Source organism: Gossypium raimondii, chromosome 9 (assembly GCF_025698545.1).
Source record: "Gossypium raimondii isolate GPD5lz chromosome 9, ASM2569854v1, whole genome shotgun sequence".
Lineage (NCBI taxonomy): Eukaryota > Viridiplantae > Streptophyta > Magnoliopsida > Malvales > Malvaceae > Gossypium > Gossypium raimondii.
Genome location: NC_068573.1, coordinates 646,154 through 661,294, shown reverse-complemented (window position 1 = coordinate 661,294; position 15,141 = coordinate 646,154). Strand labels below are relative to the sequence as shown.

The 15,141-nt window shown below is 32.2% G+C and overlaps 1 protein-coding gene across 1 annotated transcript; it reads left to right on the top strand.

Moving 5' to 3' along the window:
• The first annotated feature begins 1,798 nt into the window (after positions 1 to 1,798).
• On the top strand, positions 1,799 to 3,541 carry LOC105798026 (probable 3-beta-hydroxysteroid-Delta(8),Delta(7)-isomerase). Its single transcript, XM_012627899.2, has 4 exons — positions 1,799 to 1,997; positions 2,275 to 2,421; positions 2,778 to 2,886; positions 2,976 to 3,541. The coding sequence occupies exons 1-4, from the start codon at positions 1,865 to 1,867 to the stop codon at positions 3,238 to 3,240; spliced, it is 654 nt and encodes a 217-aa protein (XP_012483353.1). The 5' UTR covers positions 1,799 to 1,864; the 3' UTR covers positions 3,241 to 3,541.
• Positions 3,542 to 15,141: the final 11,600 nt, after the last annotated feature.

The window sequence follows — 15,141 nt, the reverse complement described above, 5'->3', positions numbered from 1 at the left end:
TAAAATAATATATACAAAAGGGAAATGATGATAGATATTTTGTTGGAAAGATGAGAAAAAGAGAGAAGAAGAAAAAAGTCGTCATCATCATCATCCTCCAAAGCTTCTTCTCCATATCCCACACTCTTTTTTCTAACAAAGTTTTATTTTCCTTTCATTTTAGTCCTCTTCCTCCATTTTTAACTTATCCCAAGCTTTAAACTCAAATTTCCATCATAGATTTTAGTAAAACAAGGATAGAAACTTCATGACATGATTAGTTTTTGGTGGAACTAGCAAGAGTACATCTTGGAAGTGAAGAAAAGTTAGGGATTTGTGTAAGTAAGGTAAGGATGATGAGCTTTTCTTAAGAGATTTCATATTTATCTCATTTGATGTGCATGGAAGTGATATGTGAATATGGTATTGATGTGTAAATGTTGTGTATGTTTATTTGTAATGAAGAGAAGGAGAAGAGGAGTGAACATCCAATTGGTGATAAAGGCAAAGAGATAGCAAAGGAGTGAAGGAAGAAAGAATGGGTCATCTCAAGCAATTTTTGTTTGAAGTATATCAAGAGTTTTACTTTATTTAATTAAAACCCTAATTGAAAATTTGATAAATTGGTTTGGTAATATTCATGGGATTTATTAGTGTATAAAAATGATATTTTGAACTATGAAAATTATTTTAAAGTGAAAGTATATTCTTATAGTGAAATGAAAAGTGTATGTGTAGTAATTTGAAGAATAAAGACTTAATTGCAAAGAGTACAAAGTTAGATAAGTGAAATAGATGTTAATACAAAGTCTTCAAGTGAAATGTAAAATTTTAATAAGGTGAATGTCAAGTGAAATTTGATGATTCTTAATTCTATTTAAATAAAGACTAAATTGTAAAATAGTAAAATTTGAATTGTTTCATTGTTGAGAAATAGTGATAAAAATTTATAGTATGTATGTCCTTGTAGACAAAATGAAAATTAGTAGGATATAAATGGCATGCCCTTAGGAAAGTGATTAAGCTCGCAAGTGACTACGGTGCAAAGTGATATTCGTATGTCTGTACGAAGAATAACGACACTTCAATGCATCTTATCAAAATTTGGGCAATAACATTATAAGGCAAGCGAATGTAATATGACATGAGTGGGAAATTTGAAACTTGTGGAATTGGTATTTTAATATAGCTACTATGGAAACAAAATTAGTGTAGGGTGGTTGAAAGTAATGATAGTATTATATATATGTTGAATATATTCTAACTAATTCCGGTACTGCATTTAATGAGAGCAAGAATCAATAATCCGACCGATCTGATTCAAAATCTATTAATATAAATTTCCTTTGAAATGCAATCAAGTTGGATATTTATTTGCTTTTTCTATCAAATTATTGACATTTTAACAATATGTTTGGCTTATGTGGGAAAGGAGGAAGAAATGGATGGGTGATTATTGTTGGATTAAAGTAGATAAGAGGTCCGAGATTGGGTTAAATTACTCTCTCTATTATTAAACGGATGAATTTAGTCTTTATATCATTAAAAAATTAAATAAGTCTAAATTGTATCGAGTTAATATTTTATATATAAAAATTATAATTTTTAGTTACATATAAGATATTTCATTTATAAGACCATAAAATATATATTTTTCACCTAGGAAAGGATATCTATTTTAAAATCATTAAATATTAGAAAGGTGTTTTCAGAATTTGTATGTATTTTTGTAAAAAGCTTTTTGAAATTTTATCCTTTTATTTGAATTTTTTTATAGAAAAATAATGACTTGAAATATTAATGGAAAAAGAGAAAACCCTCCATATAAGTTGAGTTGGTGGAGTTTGAGTTGTAGAACTGCAGAAGAGACAAAAGGCGACTGAAAATGGAGCATCCATATGTGCCCAGGGATCTGCAACTGCCTGGATATGTTCCCGTCTCCCTTTCTCAGTCCACCATTCTTACCGTCTATGGTCTCTCTTCCCTGCTCGTCGTCTCCCTTGTTTGGTTCCTCTCTGGTTTGTCCCTCTTTCTCTAATCCCATTTTCGATGTAAATCAAAACACCTTTCATTTTCACTACAAATTCTGCAGACTTTTCACATGTTTTGGGGTTTGATTTCTTTCTTATTAGCTACTTACCAATACGTTGAAAAAAGTTATTACAACTTGCTGCATTCTAGATCTACTAATAGACCGGAGGAATCCTAGCATTGATCTGTGACATGGACCATAAGTGTCCAGTTAAAGGACTCTAAACTTGTTTTAATTTAGATATTTACTTGTTTTTATACCAGGGCGATCGCGCAGCATATCTAAACTTGATAGATTGTTGATGTGCTGGTGGGCTTTCACGGGACTTACACACATAATTCTTGAAGGATATTTTGCATTCTCCCCTGAATTCTATAAAGACAAGACTGGATTTTATCTGGCTGAAGTTTGTAAGTTGCTCTTAGTTTTGAATGTTCTTGATAATTATTAATAGCTCAAGTACCATGACACCCCTGTACTAGGATTTAGATTTTAATTTTGCCCCCTTTACTAAAAGAGTGGGCAAATTAATCCCTGTTGATGGAATAATCAAATACTAACATCTGGCTTGCTACGTATTACTCATGCCAACGGACATCAACCTTTTTTTTAGCAAAAGAACTCATTTTCTCTTTGATCTTACATACAATGATTAATTTGCCCAATTTTTTTAATAGAGAGGGTGAAAGCAATCTAACTCCTTGTATAAGTGCCTCCATGGTACTTTTACCCCTACCTTCTATTTATTCATATGATTTAATGGCAGGGAAGGAATATAGCAAAGGTGATTCAAGATATGCAGGAAGAGACTCAGCAATTGTTGCTGTTGAAGGAATGACATCAGTTCTTGAAGGTCCACCTTGCCTTCTAGCAGTGTAAGATTTAGTTTTGTTTACATATACATCTATTTCCTTCTACTTTGATTGTTGTCATTGACAAATGTTTTCTTTTTCCAATTTGGAAGGTATGCTATTGCCAAAGGAAAAGGATATAGCTACATACTCCAATTTGCCATCTCTCTGGGACAGTTATATGGTACATTTGTATATTTCATAACAGCTTACTTGGAGGGTGATAACTTTTCTGCAAGCCCATTTTATTACTATGCATACTATGTTTTGGCAAATTCATTTTGGCTTTTGATACCTTCGCTCATTGCTATCCGGTGTTGGAAGAAAATTTCTTCGGCTGTGCAGAGCCAAAGCCAGAAGAAGAACAAGATTAGGTGATGTAGACTGCAAAAGGATATCTTTGTTTAGCACTTGTGGACCATCTTGAAATAATTTAGGCATTCCAGTTAGAAAAAGATGACATTTTCAGTCTTCAATGAATAATGTTAATTGATTTTTAATAGACTACAAACATAATCAATCTTCTTGAAACTCTGCTTCTATATGCTTCATGCTGTGGAACTGTGTGAAGTTTGATATGAGAAAGCTAAGCTTGTTCTTTGTAGCAAAGCATAGCAAGCTATGTTCATTGATCTTTTTCCTACTCTTCCCTTATTAGAATCAATTTGTCATTTGGATCCATGTTTTTGCTTGGATATTATCCATTAGCCGGTAAGAGGACCATAGAGGTCATTGTATTAGTAGTCAAATTGCATTTTGTCCCCTATTAAAAAATAGGCAAATGAATCCGTGTACATTAGATAAAAAAGCAAATTAATCATTTATGTTGAAAATTTCATCCATTTGTATAGTTATAAATTGGTATGGCTAACAAAATAACCAAATTACGACATGTGGCATGTCATGTATACTTTATGCTAACGGATGGAGACCAATTTTTAATAGTAGAACTAGATGAAATTTTTGATGAAAAGGTCAGTTTGTTTTTTGATCTAACGTACAAGGGTTAATTTACTAATTTTTTTAATAGAGGAGGCAAAATGCAATTTGACTCTTAGTATAAGAATCTCTGTGGTACTTTTACCTCCATTAGTACCTCAAAAAATGGCAAACAACCAACTGTTGTGTTTTAGTTAACAGTAAGTATGCTTTGTTTTCTCCAAAAACATATATAGTTGTTTGTTTTCTTCCATTTTTGGATATGTTGGTCATCAGGTCAAGAACAAAAAAGTGCATATATCCGAGAGATCCTTCTATTATAAGGGCCTAATCAAATTAATCTTTACTATCAAATGGATCAATTTAATTCTTATATGATTAAAAGAATCAAATAAAACTAAATTGAAATAGAATTAACATTTATTATTTGCTAAAGTTTATTTTAAAACTTTTATGGTTTTGTAAAAGAAATTTTAGGCGAAAATATTAATGTAACAGTTCAACTTTTTAAATTTAACGGGGGGAGTAGATTTAGTTCGTGATTAATTTTTACATTTTGTGAAAGTTGTAGATTTAGTTTATGTATTTTTATTTGATTAATATCAGTTTTTGTATTTTCTCAAATTGGTAAATTTTAATTTATGTATTTTTTAAAATTTGAAATTTTAGCCTCGATCCAAACAGTAGCAATTAAGTCTGTTTGGTTAAATTCAATTACTAGTATTGTGCCATGCATATAGTTGTAGATTTAATACATTTTCTCCAATTGGGTTGTTCTAAGTTTCTGTACTTTTTCGAAATTTGAAATTTCAATCTTAACGCAAATGACAGTCAATAATCCATTAATTGGATTTTTAGTGAGTAATATGTGGTAGTAATAAGCTACCATGACATTGTATATATATATATGATAATATGTTTGGCATATCGACTTTGAAAATAGCGAACTTTAGTTAATAAATTTAACAATTATTGTTTCGTGATTATTGAAATTTTAAAATTTTGATAGTACATGAAATAAAAATAGTAGTAGAAATTAAGTAATGGGAGAGAGTAGAGTAGGTAATATTTATAAAAGTGTTAATACATTGCACTATCCTTGTAAATTTAGTAGAATAGTTAGGATATAATTGGCATGCTATAAGGATTAGTGTGTGCATTTGTGTTGAAGGTAACGGTATATACCTTATAGCATAGCACGTAAGTGCATTTTAGACCCATTTTTTCAAGGTATTTGGATGGATGTACCTTTAACACAATACATGTTAAAGTGTTTAGTTGGAATCCCAAATATCTGGGTATATTTTACTAAAGATAAAGTATTTAGTTGTTAATAATAATACAATATGTCTCGCAGTAATTAAACATATATAAAAAGTGAAACTATTGAATAAAGAAAAGTGGAATTGAGTTTGACTTTAACTATAATGTGTGTAACGGGAAAAGGGAAATTGTATAATGAAATTGTAATTCTTGTGTAATAAGAGAACTTATGTAGGAATCAAAGGTTCTAATGCCAGCTTTGAGCCTTAATCAACAACTTAGTAAGTGAATGAGTCTAAATTCTCATTGAACTTAAGTTTCATAGTTATAAAATACTCAACTCTAATAAGAGACGAACTAAATTCTTTGAGCTTAAGATGTTAGTGGTTTAAATGCGTAGGTGGTGGACTTTTTTCTTACAAAGCTAAAGATAGTGTCTTTGAGGTATCACATCATCGTGCAAGGTGGGAAGCGATTAACGAATTTAAATTATATTATTTTGCATTAGAAGAAATTGTAATGATTAGAATATTATGGAACTTTTGAATGCTTTCAATTTAGCCTTTGAAAAGATTTAGACACTTTTGTGACATGAATTGTTCTAAAGTGATTTGAAATTTGTTGGCATGTTTTGATGATGCTTTAGGTGTTTTTGAACCAATTTTGGGGGTCCACTGCATCTAGGTATCAGTACTTTGCAAGTCGGTGGCTAAAATGTTACAGTATCATGGCAATGTATCAATACATAAGGATAATGTATTGACACTTTTGCCCTTACACTTCTAATCTTGTGTTTTTCAAGCCCAAATTAACCTCGAACAAGGTCCTAACATTATGATTTGAAAAAGTGTTTTAAGACCTTGAAAATGATATTAATGAACCAAAGTAGAAAGTGGCACGATAATTGAAGAGAATGTTTTATTATCCCATTTTTAAAAGTGTGTATTTTAAATGTGAAAAATAATTTTATGTTTTTACCCCTTTCCAACACTTGGAAACTGATTTAATTAAAAATTTGGTTAAAATAATTTTTGTAAGTGCAAACATTGTGGTAATGGGTGTAACAATGCTAGGCAATTTGCCAACATCAATGCTTGGGGAGAAGTCGTTGTTGCCTTTATATTTGACTAAATTTCTTAGCTAAGGGAATATTTGTGTGAGGCTTGTTTTGAGGCATGAAGAATATTAAAAAACGAGGAATGTGGTTTTCATTTTAGTCATTTCTCAATTGGCGGCCAATCACATTGAACCATATGTATAATTTACAAATCTATAATTTTCTGCCATAAATTACTAATTTACTCTTCCATTGATTCTCTACTAAGCATGCAGTCTGCGTATCTTTTGTTCCGCATGGGATCTATTCTCCTCTTCATACCTCTCTTTTACTTTTATTATTTTTTATAATAAAAGAATATAGTTTTTAGAATTTGATTTATTGATGTGATCTTTTCAACTATATGTACCCTGAAATTTGAGTCTTGAAATAATTTACATATTGGTGGAGAGAGAATGAGAGTTAATAATGAATGGGTTGGAAAGCAAACATTGGTGGACTCAGTTATCCTGTTTAAGTTGCAGGCCACCAAAACTATTATAGATTAATTTAGTATGTTATCCTGTTGAATTGATTGAATGTTTTTATCAAATTCTTCTTATTTTCTTTCAGCATTAATTGAAATATATTGATATGAGAGCTCATTAAGTTTTTCTGTTGATGCAAGCAATTGGAACTGATGGCTGCAAAACAGAAAGCTAATGGGTGAGAATAATGGAGAAAAAGCAGGGTTTATCAACTTACCTTTGTTGGGCTGTGCATGCCGTTTTTATAAACTCAACCTTAGAACAACTGCCAGCATCTAATCATTTAAGGGCGTGCTCTTTTATAGAGCTGACGATCGACTCTTTTGATTTGTAGCATTATAATGTGAGCAACAACATTGTCTCGATATAAAACATTTAAATTAAATTTTCTAAATCATTTAGTAAAAAATATGATAAAAAATTTTATTAAACATTTTCAAAAATGATTCTTTTAAGGTACAACAACTTGACCAAAAAGTGTAGTACCTAGAAGTGATCAGTGTGGAAAAAGGCACAGAGATACAAAATTCTTCTCAAGAGGTACAACACCCTTCCACCTAAGTAACACACCATTTTTCAATGGTCAAATTTTGAAGAAATGTATCGCACCCCAAAGCTCTGCAAGTGTTTTTAAGCCTGAAATTAATACTTCCAATGATTAGAATTCATCCTCAACGGTCATAAACATCCATAAACTCATTCTTTGGTATAAATACAAGTAAAGGACACATCACATCCAAGCATAGAAATTAAGAGTAAAGCCTCCAATTCTTAGGTGCTTATTGTTAGATCTTTTTATCATTATCATTTCCATTCTTTGAGGGAGTTTAACACTTGTAAACATACACCTTTGAAAGGTCTTCATTGTTTACATATTTTCTTTGTATTGAAAGATCCACTTTAGGTTTTTGAGATATAAAACCTTAATTAATTTGTAAAAGGTTTTAGTTAAGCCATAAAAACTAGGGGAAGATTCTATCTTAACCTTGTGAAAATGATAGAGATTATAAATATTATACTTTTCCCTTAAAAGATAACAATTCAAGTATAGTGAATTGAGAAATCCTTAAGTGAGGTATCTCAAGGTAATGGAGGTAGACAAATAGGGCCGAACCACCCTAAATCAAAGTATCCAAGCTTTTTTTCATTTCCTCATCATTGTTTGCAAAAAAAAAATTAAAATATCAATTCACCCTAGAGGTGCTCATGGGCCGGGCGGCCCGGCCCGGCCCGACGACCCACCCGAAATATGGGAGGGTTTAGGTAAAAATATAGGCCCGAAATATGGGCTTGGGCAAAAAAACGAGGCCCGATTAAAAAACGGGCCGGGCCTCGGGCACAACTTTTTTGGCCTGGGCCCGGCCCGAATATAATAAATATTTTTATTATTTTTTATTTTTTTAATTTTAAAATACTTTTATTAAATTTTTTAAATTTTAAAATTTTTTAAAATACTTTTTAAAATTTTTTTATTTTAAAATATTTTTAAAATACTTTTTTTAATTTTTATTTTAATTTTTAAAATAAATTTTTGGTATTTATTTAAAAAACGGGCCGGGCTGGGCCGGGCTTACGAATTTTTCCCCGGGACGGGCCTGGGCAAAACTCTAGGCCCATATTTTGGGCCGGGCCGGGCCCGGGCCTAGGACTTGGGCCGAAATTTTTTTGGGCCCGGCCCGGCCGGCCCATGAGCACCTCTAATTCACCCCCTTAGTATTTTCGAGCCTAACAGTCACTAAAAAGAGTTTGTCCAGGCTTGTTTTGAGCATTCAGGTGGCCTTTATCCTTCGTAGATAACCCATATAGAGGTTCAGGGATTTAGAAGACCCATTCTGTGTTTACTGAGCTTAATTTGTAGTATTCCAACAATAGTCCCAACCAAGTGGGGTCTGCATGTTTCAAAATGACTGGTGGAAGACTACGTATATATAATTGCAGTAAATCAGATATCTTCGCATGCTCTGCAAATGATATAATGAAGAAGTTATGCGTTTTAATAACTGCAATGCTAAACACAACGACTGGGGCGACAGTAGGGCTTATTTAACATGTGCTACACACTGTGAGATTTGTCTTAAAAGATAGAGGCTTGTCTCCAGAAGTGCCTAGTGACTTTACGTTAGAAAATAAGGTTTGCTAGAGGATTTCCAAAAGGGACACAAACCACTTGTGCTTTTATCTTCATATTTTTAGGGGAAGCTTTCATATACCCCTACACCCTTTCTTCTGTGAAGTCAAACTATACTAACTAAACCTAAACCAATTTCTTCTAAAAGCTTGGGCCATTTTACTTGCATGCCTTATTCAACGCTGTGAAGAAATTGCTAGTTGCTGAGGAAGAAGCTAAGCAAGTCAAACATTTTCTGGAGAAATCATTGCTTGGGTTGACCCTACATTGTTGAAAAATCATTGCTTGGGTTGGATTGATGGTAAGCTCCCGTTGGACTTGACTCTCATCCCAAGCTTGCCCCCTGAAATTCGTTGCCAAAGTAATCATACCCTTATGATCAAGTTCTTATCCTTTTGTAGATGTCAGTAAACCAGTTCTGAGAATGCCCTTTTATCTGTGCAGGGAAGGAGTGTTTACGGTAATATCCGTGAAATATCGATGCTAGTACATCCAATGCACGTATTGACTTGTCTAGATTAGGTGATGATTCTAAGATTAAGGGAGAGACAAATGCAATGAAGTTCTGAGACTTGATCTAACAATGGATCTTAGGAGTATTCATTTATGCTGTTGCTTTTATTTACTTTTCATTTGTAGTGGAATCATAAATTAATTTTTATTTTTGTGAAAAGAATAATGATTAGATGTATGTTGGTTTCATAAAAATCTTAATTTTTTTCTTAACCAAAGTAAAATTTATTAAACCCAAAAAGGTAAACAAACTGAAAGGTCAACAATAGAATGTTTCTTGTGTAGTCTCACAACCTATGATACCAAAACACAACAATAAAAACACACACTCTAAACAGTAACATACCTCAAAACCAAATAAGTTTCTTAAAACAAATATCTTAAAACAAAAACGAAAAGCCTACCAATGAAGTAGAGGAAAAACAACAAGAAAAGTGAGTGAATAGACAAAGTGAGATGCAAACCAGTTTAAAAACAAAATCAAAAGCCGATTGAGTCTTAGCTTAATTGGCATGAGTTTAAGTGTACTGAAATACATTATTTTCCTATTTATAGATTGAGGAAGACATATACATTAATTATCAAAGGCTAATATTATTTATATAATATTTTAATTTTTAAAATTAACTCACAATCTAAATATCTTTCTCCACCCGAAATTAGGACATCTTATAAATATATTAATATAATAACTTTTTGCTACAATATTGAAAGCGAGGAATGAGATCATACGATTTGAATTTGTATCAAATGAATGCCTGATAAAATTTTAATCATTACTCTATACATTCATAAACAAAACTAGGATGAAATTCAAAATTTATTATTTATTAATTAAATATTCAACAATATATATATATATATATATATCCCTACGGATCATTATCTAATGGTTAGCCGGTGTATTAATAAATTAATAATCCAAACTCACTGATGTGTTTGCTTATATTGTATTCCAAAAGGATCTGATAATTACCAGGATGATTTTAAAAATAATAAATCTAAGAACAGAACAAAATATACTGACTCATTTAATCTCCACTATCACAAATCATGACTTGGATCTATCCCTATAAATACCAGCAGTTGTTGCCTATTTCTCTCATCTCTACTGCTACTACTACTTCCTCCTCACTTACGATGGCTAGGTTATCTTTCTTGGCTGCCTTCTTCGTGGTCCTTTTGATGAGTTCTTCTCAAGCTCAATCCCTGGTGCAGAAGAAAATTAGCAGCCGCCTTCTTTTACGTGAATTAGGCTATGATCGTAACAAGTTGGAGCATTATCGCCAGGTTTTTGCTTTGAAAGCTGACTCTGATAGAGTTTCACCTGGAGGGCCTGACCATGAACATCATGCTCATCCGCCAAGAATGCCATAAATGTAACTCTTTTAACCATGGGTCATTATCGGTAAAAGTATTTGTTGGAATTTCGTCACTAAGAAAAAAGGAATTGCAGTGAAGGAATAATAAATTTAGCAACAAAATTATCTGTTAAAGTTTTATATATTGCACTTTATTTTTGAATAATGTAATAGGGTATTTGTAACAAGAAAAAACTCCTAATTATGGAAAGAAATAACAAAGGATTTATGTTAATAAACATCAAATATATTATGTTAATAAATTTTAAATTTTCTAAACAAACTGAAAAACATAATCTGAAAACATAACTTGCACGCAAGTTCTTCAAATCCTGCTTCACAGCTTCATGGTTTAGCTTCAGATAGCTCGCATCTTTTTCGTGACCTCAGTTCGCATTTTCCCTGCGACCCCAATTTGCATTTTAGTTTGCTAAAGTAATGAGCTCACCACTTACTACTCATTTGAGGTAGCTCACCACTCACTATTCATTTGAGGTTGCTCACCACTTACTGTGAGTTCGCCAATCTTAGGGGGTTCGCCAATCTTGGAGGGTTCGCCAAATGTTGCATGAATGGTCATCTCACAACACTTCTCCTTGGCCTTTATGCTGCGAACAGCAATTTTGTTTCTCAGATTCTCAAACCTGGTCTTTCCTAGTGGTCTGGTCAGAATGTCTGCAAGTTGAGTTTCAGTACTATAATGAACCAGAGTCACTTCATTGCTCTGTTTAACTTCTCTTACAAAATAGTACTTGATCTTGAAATGCTTTGTCTTTCCATGGAAGACTGAGTTCTTCGCAATTGCTATGGCAGATTGGTTGTCACATAGAATTTGGGTTGCTTCAACCTGCACAAGATTTAATTCAAACAAAAGTTTTCTCAACCAAATTGCTTGGCTGACTGCTGTTGCCGCAACTACATACTCTGCCTCAACTGTAGATTGAGCAACTGCCAATTGCTTCTTCGAACTCCAAGAGAGTACCCCAGATTTAAGCGAAAAGAAATATCTGGAGGTACTTCACATATCGTCCATTGATCCAGCCCAATTACTATCAGTGTAAGTAACACCCCAAAATAGGGACTAGGAGTTTTAGGGGTAATTTAGAAATTTTAGCCTTAGATTGTTCGGAATTTTGTAACATGGCATATCGGTAATGTTTTTTTACTATGGTTTTTAGAAAATTAAATCAATTTTTAAAAATAAGTTTTAAATACCTTTAATTTTGAAAAAAAGGACTGATTTGTAATAGAGATAAAATTGTGAGCATTTATGTTGCAGTTTTATCGAAGTTTAAAAATTAACCTATTTTCCCCTTTCATCTTTATAAAACCCACATTAGGTTTGTCCCATCCTTTGTGTTTGTTGTCCCTTGTTTTCCAAGCTCTTCTCATTCAAGTTTTGATTCCCAAACTCTATTCCTTTGATTTTTATCATCCTCCTAGTCATAAACCTTCATTAAATACCAAGAAAAACACCCAAAAACACCATAGTTTTCTCCATTGTCAAGCTTTCAGGTTTTTCGGGTTTTCGATCAAATGCTTGGTTTTTCATCATATAGGGTAATAATTCAACTCCTAAATAGTTTTAAATGTTAATTAGTCTTTCAGACTGAATTATTAGCCATTAAATCACATGTTTTGAAGAAAACCCAAAAATTTGCTCGATAATGGTGAATTTCGGGATTTTGAGTAAAAATGTGGTTTCAAAATGTTTTTCAACTTGTTTTAACATGATTAGAAGGTTTATAAACTTAATTTGAAGTTTCATTAAGTATTTCTTGAATTTTAATGAATTTTTGGGAAATAGCCAAAAACATGTCAAAAAAGTCAATACCATAAACTGAGTATTTTAATATAGTTTAAAAGTTGGGAATTAGTAGTAGGTGAATTATAAGATGAACGAAATTGGTTTTAGGTGAAAAGTTTGAGTATAGATCGAGATATTTGAATTTTAAGTTTGCTATGTTAAAGGTTTCGGGTACATGAGAACCTAGCTTAGGCCTGTGTTTTTGGATTGTTTGATGTGAGTTTATGGGTGAATGTTGATTGTGTTGTTGTGTGAATTACTTTGTTGAAGCGTTGGAATCAATAGGACCTTCTGTGAGTAGAGATGAAGACAATGAAAAGCTAGTTTAAGCTTTCGGCTTTTCGACGAAAGCGTAACAGGTGAGTGTTTGGAATAATTGCTTGTAGACATGATTCATTGTGTTATTTGGGAATTTATTTGTAGCCTAAACCCCTACTCTAAATTTTGAGTGTAAGCTTTTTATTTCCCTTGTTTTATTTTTTTGTAAATTATGTGATTATGAGAATATTTATGGATTGAGTATTACGATGCAATATTGTGATATGAGACATGTGAGATGACTATTTGAATTGTATTATGTTGTGGGCCTCTTTAATATGCCAAATAATAGTGATGATGTTGCGTTAACAATATAAATGCGCAGTGAAAGTGTGCAAAAACTGGTAAGTACGTATGTGTTGAATTGTGGAATGTGATATTATTATGACAGGTAATATGTGAGAATACTTGTATATGATATATGATGTATTTATTTTAATGCACTCATATGTGGTTGGATACGTGATGGCTCAATGAGTATTATTGTGGCACTTTAAGTGCAATTAAATGTAAATTTGATAAGCATACATTGTGTACAAGTTTGTGACGTGAATTGATGAATATGAACAGAGATGATGTGTATTAAATCAATAATTAAAATTGTGTAATTGTGGATACTTTGGCCTTGTGACCTTATGAGACCGTTAGATATAGTTGGCATGCTATAGGATTGTGAGTACTCACCTATATGTGTTTTGTGATTTGGGCATTAAGGCATTGGGGCATGTTTGGAGAGATAAAGGAATGTGAGCTAAGCTTCATTCAACGAGACATGTTTGGTGTGTTGGAGAGTGTTAGCTTTATGCTTCACTTTTTGGGATATGTTCGACTTTATGACTCAATTGGTGTGTTGGAGAGTGTTAGTTTTATGCTTCACTTATGGGACATGTTTGACTCTATGAGTCTATCTGGTGTGATGGAGATCCGTGTATCTGATGTGTGGTGGTAGAACCCACTTTTATGTTTCATAACATCAATAGCCAAACTATCATAAAATGTGACTGAATGTGATTAAATGTGATTTATATGTGCTATGATATATGCTTAAATATTCATGTGATTAATGTATAAAAGAATTAATGAAAGATGATTAAACATGTGAAATATGATGTGTATCCGATGAGTGTTGATAGAGCTCACTTTTATGTTTCATAGCCTCAAGAGCCAAATTATCTTAAAATGTATATATGTGGAATGTGATGTATGCCTAAATGAGTATGTGGTTGCTATGCAAATTATCATTAAATGTGATCTTATTTGTTGTGGTATTACGATGTGAGATGGATGCTTAAACATGTGAATAATATGCTAAATGAATTGATTTAAATTTTATGAAAATGTTAGTATATTCTCATAGTAAATTGCATATGTAATTGTGGTTTGGATCATTTCTATTTAACTTGTGAATGCATGTGAATATATCTACTAGACTTGTGGATTATTAAAACATGTATATATCGTTTAGTCTTGATGAATTATTGTTATATGAATTTTATATAAGCGAGTTGAGTGTAATTGCATGTAGGAGTATATGTTAGTTTTATGACTTAATGAAACGTGAATATGTTATTTTGACTTGATTAGAACATGGTTATGAACATGCTGTAGTATGCTCTTTTTAACCTTTGATATTGTGTGTACATTATGGTTATTCTAAGTATTCACTGAGCTTGTTAAGCTCACCTATTCCTTTTAAACCATTGCACATTAGTTGTGTGCTGGTGTGAGCGGTGTGGTTCCGAGGGTGATCCAAGCAAGTCTATTTTCGTGATTTCGTAGGTGTTATTGTTATTTGTTTCGTTTTGAGAATAAGGTAATGTGGTAGACTTTTACTGATATTTGCCATGATGTTTTGGATGCTTCTATAGACTAGATATGCTCCTAAGTTTATGAGATCCATTTCGTATTGTGTTGATGATAGCTCAGACTTAGTTTCGATGTTTGAGACTACTATTATGGCAGTTTTGACATTTATTTGATGATGATATGATAGCATGATGGTTTAGTACAAGTTGGAATGACTTATATGCTTATGCATGTTGTATTTTTCTAGTCTGAAGCAAATGTATTGATATTCATGTTGTAAAAACGATACCTCTGTGATTTTGAAATGTGCAGGGAGACAGTAACGTAATTTGGTATTGATACCCTATCACAAGTATCGATACTCAGAATAGAAATATCGATACTTTGAAAAAGGTACTGATAGTTTTTGGGGTTTGGGTTTTTAAGCGAGAAACATTAATCAATTTTGGTATCAATTTTCCAAGCGGTATCGATACCACATGAGAGAATTATTTTGGATTTTGAATGAATGATATAAATGCAAATATTTGTATATGCAGGATTAAGGAAGTGAACACTAC

What these genes read in the sequence shown, in the direction of transcription:
- LOC105798026 (XM_012627899.2), top strand. Translation starts at nt 1,865, where the DNA reads ATGGAGCATCCATATGTGCCCAGGGATCTGCAACTGCCTGGATATGTT. An exon ending in CCTTGTTTGGTTCCTCTCTG is followed by an intron (nt 1,998 to 2,274) that starts GTTTGTCCCTCT and finishes TTTTTATACCAG; the next exon opens with GGCGATCGCGCAGCATATCT. An exon ending in CCACCTTGCCTTCTAGCAGT is followed by an intron (nt 2,887 to 2,975) that starts GTAAGATTTAGT and finishes CCAATTTGGAAG; the next exon opens with GTATGCTATTGCCAAAGGAA.